Consider the following 23,264-nt stretch of genomic DNA (forward strand, 5'->3'; position numbering starts at 1 on the left):
TAATAGAATAAGTGCACGATAATTATCTTATATATAATTTTTTTGTATTAAGTCTAATGACTTATAGCCAATTAAAACCCAAATAGTATTTGAATGCAAAAAAAAAAAAGAAAAACAGTATATAAATATTTAGGGATCTATTGAACTAAAATTAAAAAGTTCAAAAATCTTTTAGTACAACAAAAAATTTTTAGGGACCCAATGGACTAAAGTTGAAAAGTTCAATATTTTGTAGACATAATCTTTTTCTTTCTCAATCGCAATAACGACATTTATATACACGCTCCTAAAATGACAAAAATAAAAATATAAAAATTTATTAAAACGCAATCGATATCAATAATTAAAACCAAAAAATGCATGTAGTCAAAGATGGCCTTTGCCAAAAATAATCACAAGAGTTCGAACTTAATGAATCCATGAGCTACATTGGCTGCTACTCCCCAGGAGCAAAAATGTTATGCTTAATTTTCATATTGGTGGTAGCTTCGAATAAATATAAACTACCTCCTTAAAGGAAAAAAAAAAAAAAGAATTTATTTGTTTTAGGATAATTACAAATACTTCTTCTTTCATCCTCTCTTTTAATTGTTTTATTGTTTTATTTTCTTAACGAACAGTACTGATGAAATCCCGTATTTTTAATATAAAAAAATATCGAATAAACTTTAAGAGATATTTGTAATTATTTTTTTCTTTTTATTTTTAAATAACAAATGCACTTTATATATTTCAAATCAAGGCTTTTTCTTTTTCTTTTTGGATCTTTTTAGTTAATTCAATTTGAGAAAGAAAAAAAAAGTTTAATGCTAAAAACTTAGAACTAAAGAAATCTAGTAAGAAATAAAGTAATTAATCAAAATTAACTGAGAATTTTATAACAGTACCGGTTGCATTTAATTTTAATTTAGTCAGTAAATATTAATTTTTCATCTACATTACCATCTGGCTATTTCTATCATTAAAAAATTAACACGTTACAAAAATAATTAGTAAAAAAAAATACAATATACTATAATTTATAAATGATAAATGAAATTGTAACAAAAATTACTATTAAATAATTATATATAATAAAATAAATCAAAATTCTGGGATTAAATCACAATTAAGTGAGAGTTTAGTTATCTATCATACAATTATCACATCACATGATCAATGAAAATGATCAATGCATGTAAATGTCATTCCATTGGAAACAATTTGGGGGAGGCACTCATGGTGGACACGTTGATTGATTGGAATTCTTTTTCCCCTATAAAGTTTGAGTGGAATACTTTATTTTGATTATAAGGTTGCAAGCAGTTGGTGATTTCCAGGTGTCCCGGCAACCACTAGTTTAGAGATGACAAGTGTCTGAATCTGTAGCCACCTGTATGGATTTCAGGGAAAGCAGAAAAAAGATCTCATCTTCCATTAATAATTGAAGAGTTGCATGAGGAGAAGCTTCTCTTCAGCTGCCACGACTTCACCTACATGCACATTAGGCCTGTCCCAGTGTGCCACTTGTCCGTTTCAGACATTCAACCTCAGATCTTTTTTCTTGTTCGTTATTCAACAACTTATACTATGTTAAGTGCCATTAGTTTAAGGAAGCTTTTTATCTTAACCTAAATATGTATTTTCTTATAATATATATATTATAAGAAAATAAATTGAAGTTTTAATATTTTTTTGATGAAAGTTAATATTAATAATTATTTAATATTAAACAGTAAGGTGCGACTTTTTTTTATTAGTTATGATATTTTATTGATAAAAACGAAATCTTTTGGCCATTAGGTGCGTCTCTTCTGCCTATATATATGTTAACAGCTATATGGACTTCCATCACAATCTTTTTTGTTGCTTTTATTCTTGCAGGAATCAGGAGTCAGCAGTTTTATCCATTTCCCAACCTCTTTCTTGGAATCTTCCTTCAGTTCTTACAATACTGTTCATGGAGTGGTCTCCTCAAGCTGCCATGAAGGCTTACTTGCACACTCTTGATCTGGTAATTCTTTTAACCTTTCTGTTTTGATAATTATTTTAGAGGGTCGTTCTGCACCTTTGAATGAGCTTTAATGTATTTTTGTTTTTTTTTCCACATTTCAGTATCAAGCAAACGAGAAGAACACTTCGTATGGAAGCACAGACATCATGGAACCAAAATGCATGGAATTCATATCAGCTTTAGCAGCTGGAAAGCAAGCCAAATTAATGGTGGAAGTAAGCACAGAAGGGATAACCCCATTTACTATAGCTTTAGCAGCGGCAGCGAAGCAGACAGGAGGCAGGCTAATTTGCATTCTTGCCCATCATCAAGACTTAAAGAGAGGCAAAACCCAATTATTAAAAGATGATGATAATCATCAGGATCTTGCAGATGTGATTGAATTCGTTTGTGGGAATCCTTTCCAAGTAGCTATGGAGTACAAGAACATTGATTTTCTTGTTATTGATGGAAAGTTAAGGGGTCATTTAAAGTTGGTCAAGAGTTTTAATGTGAACCCAAGGAGATCTGTTATAGTAGGGCACAATTTGCAGTACAGCAAGAATGGTGTTTCTTTTGGTCAGCTTTTGAATGGAAAAGGAGGAGTTGGGGTTGTAACTTTGCCTATAGGAGAAGGAATTGAACTGACTAGAATTGAGCCAATCAATAAGTGGAAGAGTAAAAGGAGATTTCATGTCACCTTTGAGAATTGAAGAGTTCCTCCAATCACTCTCTTGTGAATTCTTCTGCTATGTAAATTTTTATGTGTAAACTTTATAATGTCACAATGTATTGTTTTCATCAATGAAAAAATTGATGAATATTATACTCTTAAAGGTATTAAGTTTTAAAGATCAATGAAAAAATTTGATTTGATTTTCTTTTGTTTTTTGTTGCATTTATAATGCTTTTAGACTGGGTTGGGGTGATAAAACAATCTAAACATTTCGAATTTGATATTAATTCAGTTTAATTTTTTAATTCGTTTGATCTTATTTAAAAATATAATAATTAGTATTTTATTAAAATTTAAATTAGAACTATTTTTAAATTTATCAAAACTAAGATTAAATTTTAAAATAATTATTTAATTAGTAATATTCGTGAGGTTTTAAGCTTGTTATTAATAATATATAATCTATAATAATATGATAAATTAATATATTTTTAAAATAAATGTTATTAGATAAAGTTAATAACTTTTTTTATGTTTAAATATATAATAAAAGTGAGGGTAGTTATATAAGGATAAATTTCTTCTATGACAAGAAAGAATACAAGACATGAGCATTTAATTTTTTTTAAACCATCCAATATATATGGAGGATTTATTCAAAATAGATTTTAGGGATTGTCTGGTGTATACATAAATGGGTTAAATGCGTCGATGGTACCAAACCTTTGCACTTTTTTTCAAATGGTACCAAACTTTTAATTTATTTCTTTTTGGTACTACTATTATTTCTGTATCTTCCGCCAGTACCAAAGAGGATCCGTCACTTATTTGCTGATGTGGCTGCCGGATTTATGAATGATAACACACAACTTGCTACATCTGTTGCTAACTCAACAAATAGTTATCCAACTCAGCAATTAACAACATCTAGTTTTTATTCCCAATTTATAACCCTAAACCCCAAATAAATAACCCTAAATCAGGAAAATTCCCAATTTATGAAACCTAGTTTTTATTATATCAATCGATTTACTTTCTCTAATAATCGATTCTGTGGCTTCCTTGTTCTTTATCGTGTCGAATAAATGGAGTAAGAAACAACTGAAAGTGTGTTTAGTGTTGGAGTTGAGCCACTGATCTATATGTGCATGGTGACTTCGTCTCTCGAACTGAAAGTGAAGCTTTGCCAAAGACAACTAAAAGTGAAGCTTCGTCTCTCGAACATAAAGGAAATCCGAGCACAAGTTTGGTTATGCTCTATTATAGTAAGTTTTGGGGATGCTGTCTTAGCTTACATTGATATGTTTTGAGTTGTAATGAAGAACCTTCTTCTTGTACATGTTCTTCATTTTTCATTTTATTAACTTAAAAATAGATAGTGGTGAATTTGACCTTACAACTGCGTTGCTGAATGAGTACAAGAATGGATTAGTTTGCTAAATTCAAAGCTGCAGAAAATGAAAGAAGAAAGAAGGAGCATGAAGTGCAAAATGAACCTGTCTAAACTTGGCTGTTATGGTGTGGCTAGGATTGTTATTTAGAAGATATAGCTTTACTTAAAGATGTACTTTGGATATTTACAACTACTGTTACTTATGTAATTTACTGATGAATGAATGAAATGATAAATGAGTATTTGGTTTTTACAGTAGTTGATTAATATTGCTTCATTTGAATGTTATTGTTATGATAAATATGCACAGACATGTCCTATATAGAGCAATCCTCGCAATAGACAAATTGAGTGAAAATAATTGTACTATGTTGACTACTTTAAATAATGAAATATTTAAATAAAAAGTGAATGAATGTGGAAATTTTGTCCACATGAACCCTACATCCAAGGCTGTCAAAAGCCATTACAAAAAATGAAATTCTGTCAAAGGACCACATGTTAGGTCCACACATATATTAACATATTAACAACACAACAACCAAAATAAACATTATTTTTTAGGGTTTCCAATTGTAATTCATTTGTTCTTTGCATTTCCTAGAGGCACCCAAGCTCTCTTCTTTGTTGAAGTACTTCCATTAATCTTCTGTTTTCTTTTGTCTTGTTTTGTTATTGTGGTAACTCCTTCAGCCCCAACATCTTTGCTCAACAATCCTAGGGATTTGAAAGTCTTTTTTCCCTTAGCTTCAGTTCCTCCTTTCTGTGTTTGTGAAAGTCTTCCAATAGCCAGATCTGGTGGCAGCTCATTCAACAAATCATTAATGCTTTTACTCTTCTTGCTGGTAGGTTTTGAAGGTGATGTAGTAGAATGAACTGCAGGTTTCTCTGATTCTTTTACTGATGGTGTTATATTGAATAACTGTATAATAAAGTCTCAAGTTAGCATACAGTTGACATTACTGAATAAATATTAGAGGTGACATATTACTTACCTGTGACAATGGTATTAGCAGTGATAAATTATCAAATGTTGAAGTTGTCCCTAAAGGAGCTGTGTTTGTAGGAGCTACATGATCAAATTGGTCATCTACATTCTATGCTGCTGTAGTTACAACATTTGATTCCTTTTCCTTTTGCTGTTTTTTTGTCGTTCTATTTACCTACAATAAGAAAGAAAAAATTGAAGGGGTATTATATACCAATTGGATATAAGTAACCAATGTCAGATATCAATTAGATATAAGTTACCTATGTTTGGTACCAATTGGATATAATTATACAATGTTTGGTACCAATTTGATATAGTTTGGTACCAGTTGGATATAAAAGAACACAGTTTGGAACCAATTCGGTATACTTACAGGCATAAGTAAATAAGAAGAATGGCATACTTACAGGTAGTTTTTCCCTCCTTGTAGAAGTACCAGCACCATGAAACCTCTTGATGTGGCCCTTTGCACCACAAACTGTGCATGTCATCACAGAGCCCTTCTTGGTGACCTTACCATTTCTGATCAGACCCTCCAACTCCTCTTTCTCTAACCTTCTCTTTCTAGCAGGTCTGCTTTTTCTAGGTTTTATTGGTTTGCGGGATAAGACTGGTGGGGTAGTTGCCTTAGGCCAAAATTCTTTATTGGTGGTTGGGTTAATCAAATGGCTATAGCATTTTAGGTATCTTTCAACCTTGTAGAAGTCATGTATATAAAATTTAGGGTTCTCATTGTTATACCAAATTGCACATACAACATGACAACAAGGTATTCCAGTTAGATCCCACCTCCTACATGTGCATGTCATTTCTTGTTTGTCAACTACAAACTGTCCCCCTAGGCCAACCACTTGAAATCTCTCACCTCCATACCACTCTGTTGTAAACATCCAGCAAAATTCTTTGCATTTTTATAGTTTTTTCAATATCTTAGGGCAGTAAGCAGATGCCACTCTTTTTATAGCATCCCTGTTCTTATGTATCCTCTTCATTAATTTTATTCTTATAACCTCATTCATAGCTATTACACCCTTGCTTCTAGCATCTAAGATAAAATTGTTAAAATACTCACATAAGTTGTTAACAACATGTCACACTTAGCATCAGTCCTAAAATGAGATCTAGAATAGTGATGAGGAGGGATGTTATTCATGTAGTTATGTCCTTGATGTGATGCTGCTGCAAACTTCTCCATTATCCTTTGAAAAATCTGGACATAACTTGCCTTAGCAGCACCCCCACAAGTTCTTTTAACCCTAGACTATTAAATTTCTTCCTAAAATTATTATACACATGTCTAACACAAAATCTATATTCAGAATTAGAGAAAGTTCTTCAATGACAGGAATAAGACTTATTCCAAAAGAACAACACACAATTAATATCATTATGCCAAAATATATGAAGGAATAGAAAAGCAAATTGTGAAGAGTATTTACCTTCTACCTATCAGTCATAAACACCCATTGATAACTGTTTGTTATCCCCACATCTTGAGCCAGCAGCTCTAAAAACCATTTCCAGTTCTCCTTGTTTTCTTTTTGCACAACACACCATGCAACTGGATAGATGCAGTCATTTGCATCTAAACCAACAGCTGTAAGAAGCTGTCCTCCAAATACTCCTTTCAGCCAACAACCATCCAAAGATATGAAAGGCCTATAAAACTTAAATCCTTCCCTCAATGCAGCAAAGCACACATACATTTGATTAAAAACACCTTCATTCAAATCAAAAACTATTGTGCTTCCTGGATTACTTCTCAAGAGTTCTAGCTTGTAATCATGAAGGCTAGAAAGCTGTTTTGTCTCATCACCATTGATAAATGTCAAAGCAGCATTTCTTGCTCTCCATGCTTTCAGTCTGGACACTTCAACACCACAATCTTCTTTTACAACTTGTATGATCCATTGAATTGCCTAACTAGGATCAGCTCTGAACCTTTCAACATAATGTTCAGCTATCCAATTGGCATTAACATGCCTATTGTATGCCTCTCTTGAACAGTTGTGGATGAAATTGGCTGACTTTATCTGCACTGTTTGTTTGTCTGAGTTCAGCATGTAGGCCCAAATGAAAAACTGGCATCCTTTCTTGCATTTTGCCTTGCATTTCTGCCTTGTATTTGGCCCAAATATAACCTGGTTTCTGCTTTTGATTGATGAGCTCTTCACAGCATCCTTGAATTGTTTGAAGGAACTGAAGAGCATTCTAATCTTGAAGTAGGGATTTGCCATGTCAGCCTTCTCATTAAACACATGCCATCTCTGCTTCCTTGAATCTGCATCGCTGTGTTCAGATGAGGAACATGACAACATCTCATCTGATGGACAATAAACTGTGCCATCTATTTCTTCAGAGAACTCCTCAGCAGGTTGCCTAGCACTTCTAGAACTAGATGGTATATCCCTCTCAACCTCCTTATCAACAAACTCATCAAACATGGCATCATCATCAGCATCTTCATCCCCAGCTTTTTCTTTTGTTTCACACTTATCCCTACTAAATATATGCATTAATTTAGAACCCTCCATACCCATTGCCATTTCTAAAGCATCCTTATCAGTTTCAAGGCTTGTCAACCCATCACTCATACTCTTTGTAGGATCCTTCCACATAATCAGCTTTGTTTCAGGATTCATTCCTAGCTCTCTAGCCATTGAATCAATTTCTATCCTGGATATCTTATCTAAACTATAAAAATCCATAGCTCTTATATCCCATATCTTAGGTTGACCTCTACCATCAAGTCCATAATCATGCCAATACAAAGTGAAGTATTTGGAATTAGGCACTGCAAAATAAATAAATTAAACAAATGTGAAACAACCATACACAAGCAGTGTTTATAAATAAACATCATCAACATTCTTTGCATTTTTAAAAAGGAATTAGGAAAAACCCTAGCTCCTGCATTGTTAACTTCCAAATAAATGCAGCATGCATTACTCAATGAAAGATGCAAAATAGCTTTCAAAAATCAAAGAATAACTATCGGCCCGCTTGTACTTACAATATAGTGGTGGGTCTTCGGCTTTCTCCCTTACTCGCCAATCGAGTGTCATTGTTCTACAATGTCGCAATGTCCAGGTACGAAGAAGAAGGTCAGAGTCTAAAAACGAGAGATTCAGAGATTGTTGATAATGGAGGTGGAAGTCGAGCGGTTTGCGTTGATTTTTGAGGTTTGGTACCAACGGTTACTTTTGTGTTAGCTTAGAGGATGAAAACAATTTCATTACAATTTCTCTCAATTTTTTAGCTCAAATTAAAGGTAATTAGTTAATTACTGACTAGTATTAAGTTGTTAAGTCAGCAACAGATGTGGCAAGTGGTGTGTTATCATTTATAAATCCGGCAGCCACATCAGCAAATAAGTGCCAGATTCCTCTTTAGTATTGGCAGAAAATACAGAAATAATAGGAGTGGTACCAAAAAGAAACAAATTAAAGGTTTAGTACCATTTGGAAAAAAGTGCGAAGATTTGGTACCAGCGGCGCATTTAACCCATACATAAACCATATGATACTTTAATGATGTTTTTTCTAGAAATAAATATGGTTGTTAAATTGGTCCGGTCCGATCGATTAAGCTGGAATCTGTTTCATATCTGAGAAGATAATTTTAAAATCTACTTTGGATAAAGCTGTCAAAAATTTATCAACTTAGTTGGATAGACCAGTAATTTGATAATCCAGTCACGAGTCACACAGATCTAACGGGTCTAATTTTCTTTTAAAAATTAATTAATATAATATATTTTTATTAATAAAATAGTATCATTTTGATAAGATATAAACACTAAATAAATTTAATTATATGTTGTATTAGTTTCTTTTTCCTTGCTCAATTCTTAAATTTTGCATTTCAAGAAAATGTACTATCTTCTTTTCAATCAATTAATGTACTAAGAGATATTAGCCAAATTTTTAAGTTGAAAACATTAAATCTTAAATTTATCCAACGCTAGAGATATTGATATCCTATTTATGCAAAGATCAAAATTATAAATAAAAGAAATTTGTGATTACTTATTTGAATATTTCTGAATAATTAAGTTTGCCATTGAAATTTCTTTTCGAGATAAAGATATTAATATTTGTTGAATGTTATATATTATTGGATTTAATAATTAGATAATATTAAACTATATTTTTTATCCAACAATATATAAAAATAATTTTTGCATAATAATTTTAATTATCAGTTCAATTTCGGTTGGACTTCTGAACCATCTATGTAATATATTGCACATCTGTATATTGCTGATAATTTAGAAATTTTAATAATGTAATCATAATATTATTTTCATTATCATACTGTAATGGTATTAAAATTTTAAAGATTAAATGGAAAATACCAAATTTGATCTGATTTTCTTTTGCCTTGTGGTGGATTTTTGTTCCTTCTAGCAATACAATTTCTCTTGGTTAAAAAAAAAAAAGCCCGTCATTTCCCAAACTACTTAGGTGGTGCGAGCCATGTCATCTCAGGTTCAACCGTCACATGCCACCTCGCCATACACACTCATAAATGGCATAGACCACATTACTCAAAACAATTCATGGCTAACTAATGTTACTAACCACGTCAGCATGGCACATTACAACACACGAGATGCCTATCATCTCTTATGTCAAGGGGGCACATTACAAGTGGCACATACCATGTCATCACACAAAATACAAGGTTATGTCCATGTCTTTTGCTATGGTAAATGGGATAAAATCAAAGTTATTGATTCTGAGCCGTTCCGTTCGAAATGCTCTTGATATCTTATTTTATTAAGTAAAATAGAATAAAATATTTTTTGTTTTATATCAGTCAAAATCTCGACCATCTCAAACTGAAATGATCGAGATTGAACTGAAATTATTATTTCAATAGAAATTAATGAGATGGGCAGAAATGAAGCAATTTCTCTTTTTTCTTTTATATGGTTTTTGATAAATAACTTTTACTTCTATTTAAAATATGAAGAAAAATCAAATTTTCTCAGAAATAGATTTGTTAGATGAATTTTTATTTAATATATGTAAACAGATAAATTTATAGTACTCATTTTATTATTTAAATATAATTAGTCTTTTACAAGTGTGTTGCATGCTATTATTATTATTTTGATTATAAAATAAAATAAATAGATATAATTTGATAGAATTTTCAATATTTAATATTAAGATATAAAATTCTAAAAAATAACAGCAATCTAACTATTTTTAAATTTTTTAAATTTTTTTAAAATTTTAAAATTTTTATATACAATAAAAAAATATATATTAACATATCAATATAATTGATATTACTATTTTTAGAATTAAAAATATATTATATAATTAAAAAATTAATTTATTATAGAATATAATATTAAAATTATAATTTAAGATGTTATAAATTAGAATTATTATCTAAATATAAAATTAATTTATTAATTAATATAATATTATAATATAACTAATATGCTAATTCTTAGGATATAATTAAAATTATTAGAATTATATATAAATTTAAATTTCATGTGTCAAAAGAATACATATATCAAAAATTAAATCTTATGTGTCAAAAATTAAGCATATATATCAAAAAATTTTAGGTCTCAGAAATTAATATATATTTATAGATTATCTGATTAGAAAAATATTTATTAGTTAATATAATATATGAATATAATTCATGTGCTATTTTTTAGAATTAGAGTCCATGTTTAATTAGAATTATTTTATACATTAATAAATTAATGAAAAAGCTATAAAATTACACATAAATTTGAATCACATATGTCAAAACTGAGTACACATGTTAAAATAAAAATCTTATATATAAAAAACTAAATATATATATATATATATATATATATATATATATATATATATATTTGATTGATGTTTAATTTATTTTTTCATTGATTTTCATTTATTGTAGGCTTCTTTTATGTAACTGAATAATTTCTTTAATTTTTGGTTCATTTAAAAAGAAAAAAAAATAGACACCCAATTTAAGATATGGCAGTTGTTAATGAAAAACTTAATAAAAAGAATAAAATGAAAACTCAAGCTTTTGTAAAAATCAAGGTGACAGGTACCTTTTCAAAATTACAATCTTGGAAAAAAGAGTTTGCTTTTATAAAATTATTACAACAAATTAAATAAAGTGCATCAAGAGAAAAATAAAATAAATATTAAAAATATAAATGTTATTGATACCATAAAAGAGGTATGTGTTTATGTAAAGAATCCAACAACAAAAGCGGAGGCCCAAAAAAGAAAAGCACAGCAAAAATCTAACTCAGAGTTATTTCCTATTGCTGTTTGGATTTGTTGTCCAATTGATGTCCCAAAACAAGTAGGATTTGTAATACAAACTCGGATTTGCTAACAGAATAAGGAACCGTAATACAAACACTAATAGGAGACTGAGAGTTAAAAGATGAATTCTCTATATAAACCCAGCATTACTAACCTTCTCAACCCATCCTTCATTCTTCAATCTTCAATCTTCAATCTTCAATCTTCAATCTTCATTGATTCAATCAAAATCAATCAAAAGATGCCTCCTATTGTTGTCAGAATTGGTGGTGGCGATGACCCTAACTACACTTCTAAGACGACACTCTATGTCGTATTTGCATGTATCATAGGAGGCATAGGTGGTTTGATGTTTGGTTATGATATCGGTATCTCTGGTTAGTTTTTCTCTTTCCTTTAACGTCAATTTTACTTATGGAAGAAGAAGCTATTTAATTAATAAATCAGTTTATTCAGTAAGTAATTATAATGTCTGTACATTCATGCATGCATGCAGGTGGTGTGACATCCATGGCTCCCTTCTTGAGTGAATTCTTTCCTTCAGTTTATCGAAAGAAAGCATTAGATACCTCAGCCAGTCAGTACTGCAAGTTCAACGATCTTACTCTTACTACTTTTACATCTTCTTTATACCTGGCTGCACTGGTTGCTTCCCTCTGTGCATCATGGATCACCAGCAAACTCGGTCGAAGAATGTCCATGGTTCTCGGTGGTTTTGTTTTCCTGGCCGGAGCTGCTCTCAATGGTGCTGCTCAGGCTGTCTGGATGCTTATTCTCGGCCGTATCTTGTTGGGTATTGGCGTTGGCTTTTCTATTCAGGTATGCTTAATTTTGTCGTATGAATCATTAATGTCTCTCTTCTCTTCATATCCATATTGATACTGATTGATAAAATCTACGCTTGCAGTCTGTGCCGCTTTATGTTTCAGAGATGGCTCCGTACAAAAGACGTGGCTTTTTCAACATTGTGTTTCAATTGTCCATAACAATTGGTATTCTCTGCGCTAATCTCGTCAATTATGTGACTCCTATTTTGATGAAAAACGGCCAAGCATGGCGTGTTAGTCTTGGCGGCGCATGTGTTCCTGCTGCTTTCATCTTTATCTCAGCTTTGTTTCTTCCAAATACACCAAACTCTCTGTTAGAGAAAGGTCAGGAGCAAGAAGCTAAAGCCATCCTTAAACGTATCCGCGGTGCTACTCAAGACCACCAAATTGAGAATGAATTTCAAGACTTGATTAAGGCTTCTGACGAAGCTAAGCAGGTAGAGGATCCGTGGAGAAAGCTTCTGAGGACACGCAAATACAGGCCACATCTGGTAATGGCTGTACTAATCCCAGCACTTCAGCAACTCACTGGAATTAATGTGGTCATGTTTTACGCTCCAGTGCTGTTTCAAAGCATTGGGTTTAAAGACGATGCTTCCCTTCTCTCCGCAGTAGTTACTGGCATTGTTAATGTCTTGGCTACATTTGTTTCTATGTACGGAACTGATAAATGGGGAAGAAGGACTTTGTTTCTTGAAGGTGGACTTCAAATGCTAATCTTTCAGGTAATTAACAAAATACTTACTATTTATGCACTTTATCATATGCATACCTTATTAAAAGGATAATGATATCTAACAATTTTTCATTAACTTGCTGTGTAGACTTTGGTAGCAGTGTTTATTGGATGGAAATTTGGAACGACAGGAATAGTGAATAACTTACCATCATGGTATGCAGTTCTAGTTGTGTTGTGCATCTGCATTTTTGTAGCAGGATTTGCATGGTCATGGGGACCATTAGGATGGTTAGTGCCAAGTGAAATCTTCCCGTTGGAAATTCGATCAGCCGCTCAGAGTGTTGTCGCAGCAGTCAACATGCTGTTCACATTTGCAATCGCTCAATTGTTCCTTCCGATGCTTTGCGTCTTGAAGTTTGGATTGTTCATCTTTTTTGCCTTTTTTGTTGCGGTGATGACTGTCTTCATTTATTTCTTCTTACCCGAGACGAAGAACATTCCTATTGAAGAAATGTCGCAAATTTGGAGGAATCATTGGTTCTGGAAGAGATACATGACCGAAGAACCTTCCAAACCCTGCATCGCCATAGTCTAGATATACTTTTATCTTTACAACAGCGTTATGTTATATTCATTTTATTCTTATAGGTTAGTACACAGTTAGGAGCAACTTAGTGATTATTGTTTTCTGTTATAGATCTTTTCGGTTCCAATTAATTTAAACAATTAGCAATGATTAAACTTTTTAGTTAATGGTTATAATTTAAATTTGTGTCATGTTATCGAATGTCCTGTTTCAGCCTGTTAATTTGCATGTTTAAATCATATAATGACATCTTCTAATTTTGGTCCCTGGGCTTCTACTTTTCTTTTTAACAGAAAGGGAATACTTGCATTAGTCTAGAGTAACATTACAATCTGCAGTAATGACATCTTCTACAAAAGAAACGGAAAAAAGAAAATTGTGAGAAGCAGGAGAAATAATACATGAATGAGAACAGGTGCCAAAGCAGAAGCAGTGTAATTAATTAATTGCAATGAGATTGAAGTTTAAGTTCCATATTTATATGTTAATATTTTGATTTCTTTTCACTTGAGGAAAGAAGGAAAGGAAAAGAGAGTTGGAGAAGACATTATGAAGGTGGAGAAAGAATAAAAGAGAAAAGCATAGCAGCATTATTAGCACTTGTCACTCTGTGTGTGTGTGTATTCTGATTGTTTACATGACAGTGTTCCTCCTCTTTTCATAGTGCTCTCTGCCTTTCTTGATAAAGGTTTTCCTCTTATCTCAAATCTGTGTATATCTTATTACAGGTTTGGTTGATTGTGGATGTTGGGATCACACTGTGTTTTCAGCTTTTAAAATTGGCATGGTGAGAAGAAGGATAGATGCATTCAAATCTTTAAATTTCACTATGCTAATATCTCTGGTGGAGCAACATAAAATCTTTGTATCTACTCCTCTGAGGCAGAGGTTGTGTTCCTTTCACAACCATTGGAATATTCAAAATGACTGGTTGAGATTTCATAGTCTAAAATATAACCATCCACTTCTTTAATCTTTCACTAGAAACTCCTGTCTTCCGTTTTTATACCATATTAAATTTCATTGCAAGTACATCATGTTTCAACCTTAAACTGGCACTTTTGACAGAAAACTTGTTAATATAAAGGTGGAGAATGTGTAAGGGGTATACTTGTTATTATACATTTACATATGCTGAACTTTTATAATAGCTTGCAATTCCAAGCATGAGTTTTTAGATGAAACACTTCAACAGAGTTTCTGTAGATCATATCTCCAGATATGGAAATATCAGATGTAAAATATGAACATGCATATCTCTTGTTACAAAAGCATGTAGTTGCTCTTCAAGGTGCAACTTGGTTCCAACTATTTTATTTCTTTGCCCATATACCAGAAAAGGACGTGTGTTAATAGACTTGAAAAGAACAGAATGTGCAGAACCAGTAACCAAGAATAAGGAATTGCCAATTGTTTCTCCCTAAGCAGTACATGAATTACTACATTTCATTAGAGAAGAGCTCATGTGATAAAGGGTGGACAAATTGTTATCAGTTTGTAATTCAAGAAATTGAATGAAACATGAATTTCCTTTTTCTTTCCTTTTCGGTTTCTAGTTCTGAACTCAACATGGTGCTAATGCAGGACATAACCGGAAGAGTCGAAGGAAGTGAATACAGAAGGCCACCATGGCCTCGATGGTAGTTGATCACCGGATTGGGATAATAGTATCTGCTCTGCAGAGTGAAGCATCATTGTTAGGAGGTATCCATAATGAACTTAAAAATGAACTAGAAAGCATGAAGGCTTTTCGAGTGGATGCTGAGAGAAAACAGTTGAAGATGGAGGGAGAGAAGACGTGGGTGGCAAGTGTGAGGGAACTAACATACCAAATTGAAGACATCATTTGATGAAGGGATTAAGAGAAATGGCCCCCATTATGCTGCTGATGCATGTGATTTCTTTCAATTCCTTCATCAAATTATCTCTGGTTGACACGTCGGACAACATCTAAATTGCAGAAAAGCAATGAAACCATCCAATCCATTCCTGAGAGGAGGCGGAGACATAGTATTGACCGTATACAAGATGTGGGTTCAGATGATAACAAATGGCCTTTATAACACTGGGATTCATCTTTGTTCATCAAAGAAGATGATACTGTAGGGATTGCTGGAGAGATGGCTAATGGAGGAAGAATTGCAGCAAAGTTGTGTTTCTGTGGTTGGAATGCCAGATATCCAACTCTTATGCCTTGCCTTGCCTCCTGCATGCATTAAATGAACTGCCTCAAGGTATTGAATTCCTTACTAAGCTTCATAACTTCCTTCTGTCGCCAAACTCCTCAAGTCTTATAGGCAGGATAAAAGGATCAGAAAGCAAAGATCGCTGGAAGGAGCAGCACATCCCAAATATCGAGATTTTCTAGTGTGGAGGTGAGGTTTCATTATTCAAACATACACTAACATATTCAAACTATCATACATAGCAAGCTGTTATCTGATTGATGATTTAATTTGGTACCATTGATAACCCACTTATATATAATGTACTTTTCTTTAAATGCTTGGCTTTCTTCGGCTAAATAAAATTTTCTGCTACTTCCTCCTGCAGATTGAAATCATGGAGAGTTCAGGTTTTGTTCCAAAGAAAACCTAATTGAGATAAAACATGTTGTAGTAAATCTGCACCAAATTGATCCGGGGACACCCTAACATTAACTTAATTTTCTGTTACATGTGTCATCCTATACATCTTTTCTTCACTTTATTTTATTCAATAGTTATAAAAACTCAAGAAAGTTCAGGAGTTGTTGAAAATCTTTGAGTTTCATGTATATTTAATAGTTCATATATATATAATGTTTTCTTTTTCTTTTCCAACTGGGCAGAAAGTTCAGATTCGACTTTGACAAAACACCATTTTCCTTTTCTAGATTTGAATTTTTATTTTTATTCAATAATTTATTTATACACGTGCAATTTGCGTCCAGGCTAATGGCTACTTTTCCTAGTTCTTAAAGTCAGGTTCTTATCCATGTGTGTATAAACCCATAAATCATTAGTCAATAAATGTATAAATATTAAATTGACAGAGCAAAGTTAAAGATGCTTGAAACAATCACAGGAATATTATAAATTTTTTAATACTAAGATAAATGTTTCATTATGCAAATAAGCAGATTTTTCATCACTCTGCCATGGAAATGTTTTCATGGGAATATTGTCATCAGACGATATGGTCCCAATGTTATCAAACTGACTAGATACATACAGCCCACCAAACTGAGTAGGTTTCGGTCATCAAGGCCAAGATTCTATGTTAGTCAATGTGAAGGGGGGACAAAATTTATATCATTGATAGTGAAGTGCATGTGGAAGGAAATGATCAATGATGACAAGTCAATGGTAAGGTAAGGTCCACAAGTTTCAGAGTTGATGCAAAGAAAGAAGAACAAGAAAGAAAAGAAGGAAGAAGAAGAAGAAGAAGAAGAATTTACAAGCATGGCAGCGGTTCCAGCAGACTTCTTGATTGGTAAGATAGTTTCTCTTATTGAAAATGAGGCAGCCTTGTTGGGAGGAGCTGGAGATGAACTTGAAGAAATCAGATGGGAGCTAGTGAGCATGAGATCCTTTCTAGAGGATACAGAAAAGAAAAGGCCTCAAACAGAAGGAGAGAAAACATGGGTGGCTAGCGTGAGAAACTTGGTTTATGACGTTGAAGATATAATTGATGAGTTCATGTACCAGACAAACAAGCGACATGGCAGGCATCAATTCACAAGAACACTCCACAAAACCATTGGCTTCCCCAAATATCTTTGGGAAAAGCATAAGATTGCCTCCAGGTTACAGAAGATCAAGCGTATGACTAAAGCCATCCCGGAGAGAAATCATCGGTATGGCGTTGACCATATAGAAGAAAGATCAGTTGACAATGAAAGAGGGAATATCCGTGGGGAATCATCTTTGTTTCTTAAAGATGATCTTGTGGGCATTGAAAATGATAGAGAAGTATTAGTTGAATGGCTGACAAATGGGGAGTCCCAAAGAACGACTATTTCAGTGGTGGGAATGGGGGGCTCTGGCAAGACAACTCTAGCTGCCAAGGCCTATAATTGCCAAACTGTGCAGCGCCACTTGGATTGCTCTGCTTGGATTACTGTCTCTCAGAATTACCTGATTGATGACTTGTTCAGAAGCTTGATTAAGCAATTCTATCAAGCAATGAAAGAAGCAGTTCCAGCAGATTTGAGCATAATGAGCTACCGACAACTAGTACAAATGCTTGTGAACTACCTAGAACCAAAAAGGTATATGGTCGTTCTGGATGATGTATGGGATCCAGACTTATGGAATCAAATAAAAATCTCACTTCCGAACAGCCAGCATGGCTGTCGAGTCATGATTACGACTCGGAAAGAAGACATAGCATCTCTCTCTTATGATGTTGGAAGCCATGTCCACCATATCAGACCACTGACAAACAATGAAGCATGGACCTTATTTTGCATCAAAGCTTTTCCAAGGAATGGAAAAAGATGTCCCCCCGAGTTTGAGATCTTAGCTAAGGACATTGTGGAAAAATGTCGAGGACTGCCTCTTGCAATTGTGGCACTAGGCGGTCTCTTGTCTGCCAAAAGTTCAGAATCGGAGTGGAGGATGATTTATAACAGCCTGAATTGGGAGTTGAGCAACAATCCAATGCTTCAATCAGTTAAAAGCATCTTATTGCTGAGCTACAATGATCTACCGTACCGACTTAAGCATTGTTTCTTATATTGCTGCTTGTTCCCCGAAGATTACCCAATCAAGCGGAAGAGACTCATCAGATTATGGATGGCAGAGGGGTTTGTAGAAAAAATCAAAGGGATAACACCAGAAGAGGTAGCTGAGAAATACCTCTTGGAACTTATCCGTCGAAGCATGCTTCAACCAGTAGAGAGGAACTCCGCAGGACTCCCAAAGGCCTGTAAGATGCATGATTTAGTCAGGGAGCTTGCTCTCTCAATATCAGAAGAACAGAAATTTTGTGCTGCATATGATGAGCAAAGTACTGCAGCAGCAAGAGAAGATGGAATAGCACGTCGCCTGTCGATTCAAGCAAGAGAAAGAGAAATCAAATTCTGTGGTGGTATGTCACAGCTTCGCTCTTTCCTTTTGTTTGTCATTGATAAGCTAAATCCATCTTCACTAAACGCATTGCCATCTGACTTTAAACTCCTGAGGGTATTAGACTTGGAAGATGCTCCAATTGAGAAATTGCCTAATAGGATAGTCACTTTGTTCAATATGAGATACTTGAACTTGAAAAAGACTCGAGTTAAGGAGCTGCCAAAGTCCATTGGAAGATTGCACAACCTTGAAACATTAAACATCGATGACACCAATGTTGAAGCTCTTCCAAATGGGATTGTGAAGTTGCAGAACTTACGGTATTTGCTCTGTCGCCACTTTAAGCATGGCCAGCACTATGATTTCAATTATGTAACTGGAACACAGATACCAGCCATAAGCACCTTGAAGAACTTGCAAGTTTTAGGTTGCATAGTAGCCAATGGTGATATCCTGAGACAACTCAGAAGCATGACTCAACTTGTAAGGCTTGATATTTCAATGGTTAAAGGATCAGATGAAATGGACTTGTGCTCATCAATTCAAAACATGCCACTCCTCCGCCGCTTATTTGTGATGGCAAGCAATGGCGAGATCCTTCGAATGGATGCACTGAAATCCCCACCTCCACAACTTGGCAGGCTTTGCTTGGTGGGGAAATTGGAGAAGATCCCACAATGGTTTCACTCACTTATGAATCTTCGGGTCTTGTACCTTCGTTGGTCTGAACTAGATGAAGATCCACTTTCAGATCTCCAAGAACTCCCCAATTTGACGTGTCTTACACTAGTTGAAGCTTACAAGGGGCGAAACTTGACCTTTTCAAAAGGATTTAACCGTCTTGAGATTTTGGGTTTGTATAATTGTCCTAAACTGCAAAGCATAATTATAGCCGAGGGAGTAATGTCAGGCATCAAAGAGTTAAGCATTGACAATTGCAGAGAGTTGATGAGACTGCCTTTTGGAATTCAGTATCTTACCAAACTTGAAGAACTGACACTGATAAATGTCTCAACGGAACTCACTGATAGCATCCGTATGCCTTTCGGGATGGATCGTCGAAGGGTCAAGCACATTCCCAAAATCAACAACTTCTACTCCACACCATCCGGATGGTTTCAGGAAAGCCTGTCCTAGTCCTATGAAAGCAAGGTAGGTTTTGAACATTTTCTCGCTTTTAGCTGTGCATAAAGTTTAACTTCACTGTGATTCTCAATTACTTGAGAACTAAAGATTTAATTTGATGTTTGGTTTTTAGGTCAGCAAGTTATTTGAATAACTAACTTCAAGCAAAACAGACAATCTCCTATACATGCAGTCTCCTTTCTTCTCCTTTGAGATTTCATTGAAATGTTTTAGTCCTTTTCCATTCTTATCATCCCAACTGTAATCTATCAGGGTAGTTGTTGGGGACCCAGAATAATATAAGTTTTTTTCATTTTTCTCCTTGTTCGAGTGTTGATTTCAATTGAAATAGTAAATCTTGAGGAATGTGTACTGTTCTGATTAACCAGTTATCACTCTGAAGGCAATCTCTTATTACACATTCACTGTTATGAATTCTGGATAGCCAATACCTATAATACAGCTTATTGTTTGCAAAGAAACTGATACCTGTGGCTTTTGAATTATCACAGTAAAAGAGATAGTTTCATGCAAACTAAGAATTGAAATAAGTTAAGTTAGGTGAAGAAAAGTGGAATATTAATATAAATGGTCATTAATTGTGCATTTAGTTATATTTCATTCAATTATTTACATTTAATTGTGTTTTAATTTAGTAATCAAAAAAATTAAGGGACCAATTGAAATAAAATATAATAAAAATTAAAGTTAAAATTAAATTAAAATTAATGCTTAATTGCCATTTTATTATAATGTAATAAAAATAAAAATTATAAGATAAAATAAAACTTATTGAAATAAAATTATAGAATAAAATAAAATCTTATGATTAAAATAAAATTAAATGTGGCTCTTAGTGACCATTTATCCTAAATAAAAATCTTCCCATGAACAAAGCAAAAAAGGAGTTTAAGACTTCATGGACAACTGCAAATCCAAGGAGATTTTTAGCATGCGCTGTACAAAATGTAAGTGTAATTATCCCTATTTACGTATAAGTTTGTAGAAGATGCATGTTTTTTCCTTTGATAATTTGATAATGCATGGTGGTTGTGGATATTTTCAATGGGTTAATCCTTCAATTTCTGTAAGGGCAAGATAAATTATACTTGGATTGTTGCAGAGAGATAGAAATGCATATGCAAAGCAACAGGAACAGAGAAAAGCTTTTGTGTACAACTGTAGTTGTATTAATCATTGTATTTAATTAGGAAATGGATGTATTCTAGGTGTTTAGAGAAGGTTAGCCTTTTGGATTAAAATTTACGGATGATGGCAATGAGAAAATGTCAATTTGGTGAATGTATTAAGGTTGTATTTATAAATGAAAAGAAGTTTGATTTATGCAGACTACGTGCTTGATGAAATGTCAATTAGAAGAGTTTAAACTGTATCGTTTACAATGTAATCTAAAATAGGTGATTTTTGGTAATGGATGTTATGAATGAAAAGCACTTCATGTCAAACATAGGTTAAGTCGCCTTGTTTGGTGAAAACAACATCACCAATTGTTTCTAAATCTATTAACACATAAGCTAAACTGAAATTACAACAAGTTCGAAATAGTCTAAGGTTACCTAAAACGCCAACAGTTTGCTGTCAAAACATAAAATGGCCTATAACCAAGTTTGAAATGCTTGAATTAGTTACAGAATTAAAAAAAAAGAATTGTTATTCATTGATAAATTATTGTATTGTGTTTCAACAAAGAAACTATAATATTCATGCATTTCTCTCTTAGGCTGTTGTCTCTTGTATCAAATGCTTTGCAACTCTTAGTTCAACTGAAGTTCCTACTTTTTCAAAACTTCTTTTATCCTTTCTTTCTAACTATTTGGATTTGTTCATTTGCTACTTTTTCTTCCATTTTTCCTTCCGAAGTTGAAGGCTTGGCATGAACTTTGCTTTGTGCATTTACCTACAATAAAAAAAGCACATTAAATAGCTAAAATAAATTCCAAATATTTTAATGTTATTTATATGATATATAGTAATACCTAAAGTTTTGAAGTTGTTATAAAATGCTTCTCCCACTTCTTGAAACCTTTCTTCCTCTTTATTATGAAGCTAGGTTCAGGTTCATTTCCAACTATTTTCTTACTTCTAGCCTGTGGAACTTTTTCTTCAGGCTGTATTAGCCTGTAGACTCAGCTCACTTAACTATTCGTGTTCCTTATAAGCTTTAATTCTTTCTTTCTTGTATTGAGTGCCTTGTTATTACATCTTTAAATTGTGAAGCACCTTTAAAAAGTTAACCCCGAGCAAATACTTATCTTCTTAACTTTAGGATCGTAGGCTAGAAATGTACTTCGCCTCCTTACAAGAGATCTATCAGTGCTCATTACACTAAATTCATCATTCGATTCAATGATGTCATCATAGAGACCTTCTTCAGCACTAAAATCAAATGTAAGTAATTTGAGGGTCCCCTTACTGACATTTTTGTTCTTACTCCCCCAACTCCTTTTTTTTTTTTTGAACTCCCTCAAAGCTTGTCTAGCCTCCTTTAGGTCATTATCATTAAAAATAAATTCACAATTAATGAGATCTGGATCCTCCTGTGCACACAAATCTTCTACTTTAGTATCTTCCTCATTATGAACCCTTCTGTCAGTTACTTCTTGCTCAACATTGGAGCAAAGTAACACCAATAAATAAATAAAAAAGCCAAGGCTAGTAGAAAACAAGGACAACAAAAATCTTAAAGCCAAGTAAGATGTAGCAATAGAAGGAGAAGAACAACAGAAAAAGGTCTTTAAATTAACAAAAAGTGGCAGCAGCAACAAGGAGAGTTAGTAATAGCTGAAAGAGGATAACACCATTAAAATAGTACTAATAAGAAAATAGAAGAGTAATAATGGCAAGAAAAAACTAGAGCTGGAAGAGATTAAAAAAACAACAATGGAGCAAAGTAATAGCAATTCTGCTACAAAAACTGAAAGAAAAGCCCAATAAAAGGAAGCAGAAAGATTTGGACAGAGACAACAACAACAACAACAACATCAGATCTTCTTTTCGTATAGCTCTTCTAAAATTTGATACACTCTAGACTAACTTATAAAGAAGAGCAATCATAAGAGATGTTGTGATATATAGCATAATCCAAGAAGTGACCAAAAGAAAAAGAAAGGCTTATGACATGGAACTGCAGAGAAAATAATAGTCTTAAAAATTATACATTTTGATGGAACCAAATTGTAACACCCGTATTATTTTATTATTACTATTATTATTGTTGTTGCTGCTGTTGGTTTTGTTTTATATTTTGAACTATTTATATTGTTATTTTATTAAATTCTTCTCAATTCATAAACAACTTCACTTATGTGTACATATTAAAGAGTAAAGGAGTTTAATCTAATAGTCTTTTCTATTCATTATTGAAATGAAGAACCAATATATAAAATACATCAGGTACGTCACTCCTTTATTATAAGAGCAGTTTTATAAGAAAATAACAACTCACAGATAGTGGAGCAGAAGCTAATGACTAAATCAAAACAGTAACTAAATGAGCTAAAAAGACTAAGTCAAAACAATAACTGAGCAAGCTAAATATCTGCTATTATAAACCCCCAACCCAACACCCCCCCCCCCCCCCCCCCCCCCCCCCTCTCAAGTTAGATGTATTGGAACGACTAACTTGCTAAGATGCCTAT

At 33.3% G+C, this 23,264-nt stretch overlaps 4 protein-coding genes and 1 long non-coding RNA gene across 6 annotated transcripts; all 5 read left to right on the top strand.

The window, feature by feature from the left end:
- The first annotated feature begins 1,301 nt into the window (after positions 1-1,301).
- LOC8277167 lies at positions 1,302-2,856 on the top strand. 2 transcript variants are annotated; one of them, XM_002525469.4, is made up of 3 exons: positions 1,302-1,545; positions 1,864-1,993; positions 2,095-2,856. In XM_002525469.4, the coding sequence occupies exons 1-3, from the start codon at positions 1,436-1,438 to the stop codon at positions 2,683-2,685; spliced, it is 831 nt and encodes a 276-aa protein (XP_002525515.2). In that variant the 5' UTR covers positions 1,302-1,435; the 3' UTR covers positions 2,686-2,856. The 2 variants fall into 2 exon arrangements, with proteins under 2 accessions (XP_002525515.2, XP_015578715.1); XM_015723229.3 differs by having other exon boundaries at positions 1,371-1,571.
- An 8,599-nt stretch (positions 2,857-11,455) lies between these two features.
- Positions 11,456-12,213, top strand: LOC8277168 (sugar carrier protein C-like). Its single transcript, XM_048371267.1, has 2 exons — positions 11,456-11,711; positions 11,831-12,213. Exons 1-2 carry the CDS (start codon positions 11,456-11,458, stop codon positions 12,211-12,213), a joined length of 639 nt encoding a protein of 212 aa, XP_048227224.1.
- Positions 12,203-13,502, top strand: LOC125369234 (sugar carrier protein C-like). The gene is made up of 2 exons (XM_048371229.1): positions 12,203-12,886; positions 12,986-13,502. Exons 1-2 carry the CDS (start codon positions 12,266-12,268, stop codon positions 13,433-13,435), a joined length of 1,071 nt encoding a protein of 356 aa, XP_048227186.1. The 5' UTR covers positions 12,203-12,265; the 3' UTR covers positions 13,436-13,502.
- A 3,150-nt stretch (positions 13,503-16,652) lies between these two features.
- LOC8277170 (disease resistance protein RPM1) lies at positions 16,653-20,024 on the top strand. The gene is made up of 2 exons (XM_002525472.4): positions 16,653-19,632; positions 19,739-20,024. The coding sequence occupies exon 1, from the start codon at positions 16,804-16,806 to the stop codon at positions 19,615-19,617; it is 2,814 nt and encodes a 937-aa protein (XP_002525518.1). The 5' UTR covers positions 16,653-16,803; the 3' UTR covers positions 19,618-19,632; positions 19,739-20,024.
- Positions 20,025-20,375: 351 nt separating this feature from the next.
- On the top strand, positions 20,376-22,540 carry LOC125369143. Its single transcript, XR_007214704.1, has 2 exons — positions 20,376-20,573; positions 20,729-22,540. It is a non-coding gene; the product is annotated as an uncharacterized LOC125369143 (long non-coding RNA).
- The last annotated feature ends 724 nt before the right edge of the window (positions 22,541-23,264 follow it).

Source organism: Ricinus communis, chromosome 2, assembly GCF_019578655.1.
Source record: "Ricinus communis isolate WT05 ecotype wild-type chromosome 2, ASM1957865v1, whole genome shotgun sequence".
NCBI lineage: Eukaryota > Viridiplantae > Streptophyta > Magnoliopsida > Malpighiales > Euphorbiaceae > Ricinus > Ricinus communis.

Coding starts and splice junctions, on each gene's coding strand:
- LOC8277167 (XM_002525469.4), top strand. CDS start 1,436: ATGAGGAGAAGCTTCTCTTCAGCTGCCACGACTTCACCTACATGCACA. Junction 1,546..1,863: donor AACCTCAGATCTTTTTTCTT/GTTCGTTATTCA, acceptor TTATTCTTGCAG/GAATCAGGAGTCAGCAGTTT. Junction 1,994..2,094: donor ACTTGCACACTCTTGATCTG/GTAATTCTTTTA, acceptor TCCACATTTCAG/TATCAAGCAAACGAGAAGAA.
- LOC8277168 (XM_048371267.1), top strand. CDS start 11,456: ATGAATTCTCTATATAAACCCAGCATTACTAACCTTCTCAACCCATCC. Junction 11,712..11,830: donor TTATGATATCGGTATCTCTG/GTTAGTTTTTCT, acceptor GCATGCATGCAG/GTGGTGTGACATCCATGGCT.
- LOC125369234 (XM_048371229.1), top strand. CDS start 12,266: ATGGCTCCGTACAAAAGACGTGGCTTTTTCAACATTGTGTTTCAATTG. Junction 12,887..12,985: donor TTCAAATGCTAATCTTTCAG/GTAATTAACAAA, acceptor CTTGCTGTGTAG/ACTTTGGTAGCAGTGTTTAT.
- LOC8277170 (XM_002525472.4), top strand. CDS start 16,804: ATGCAAAGAAAGAAGAACAAGAAAGAAAAGAAGGAAGAAGAAGAAGAA.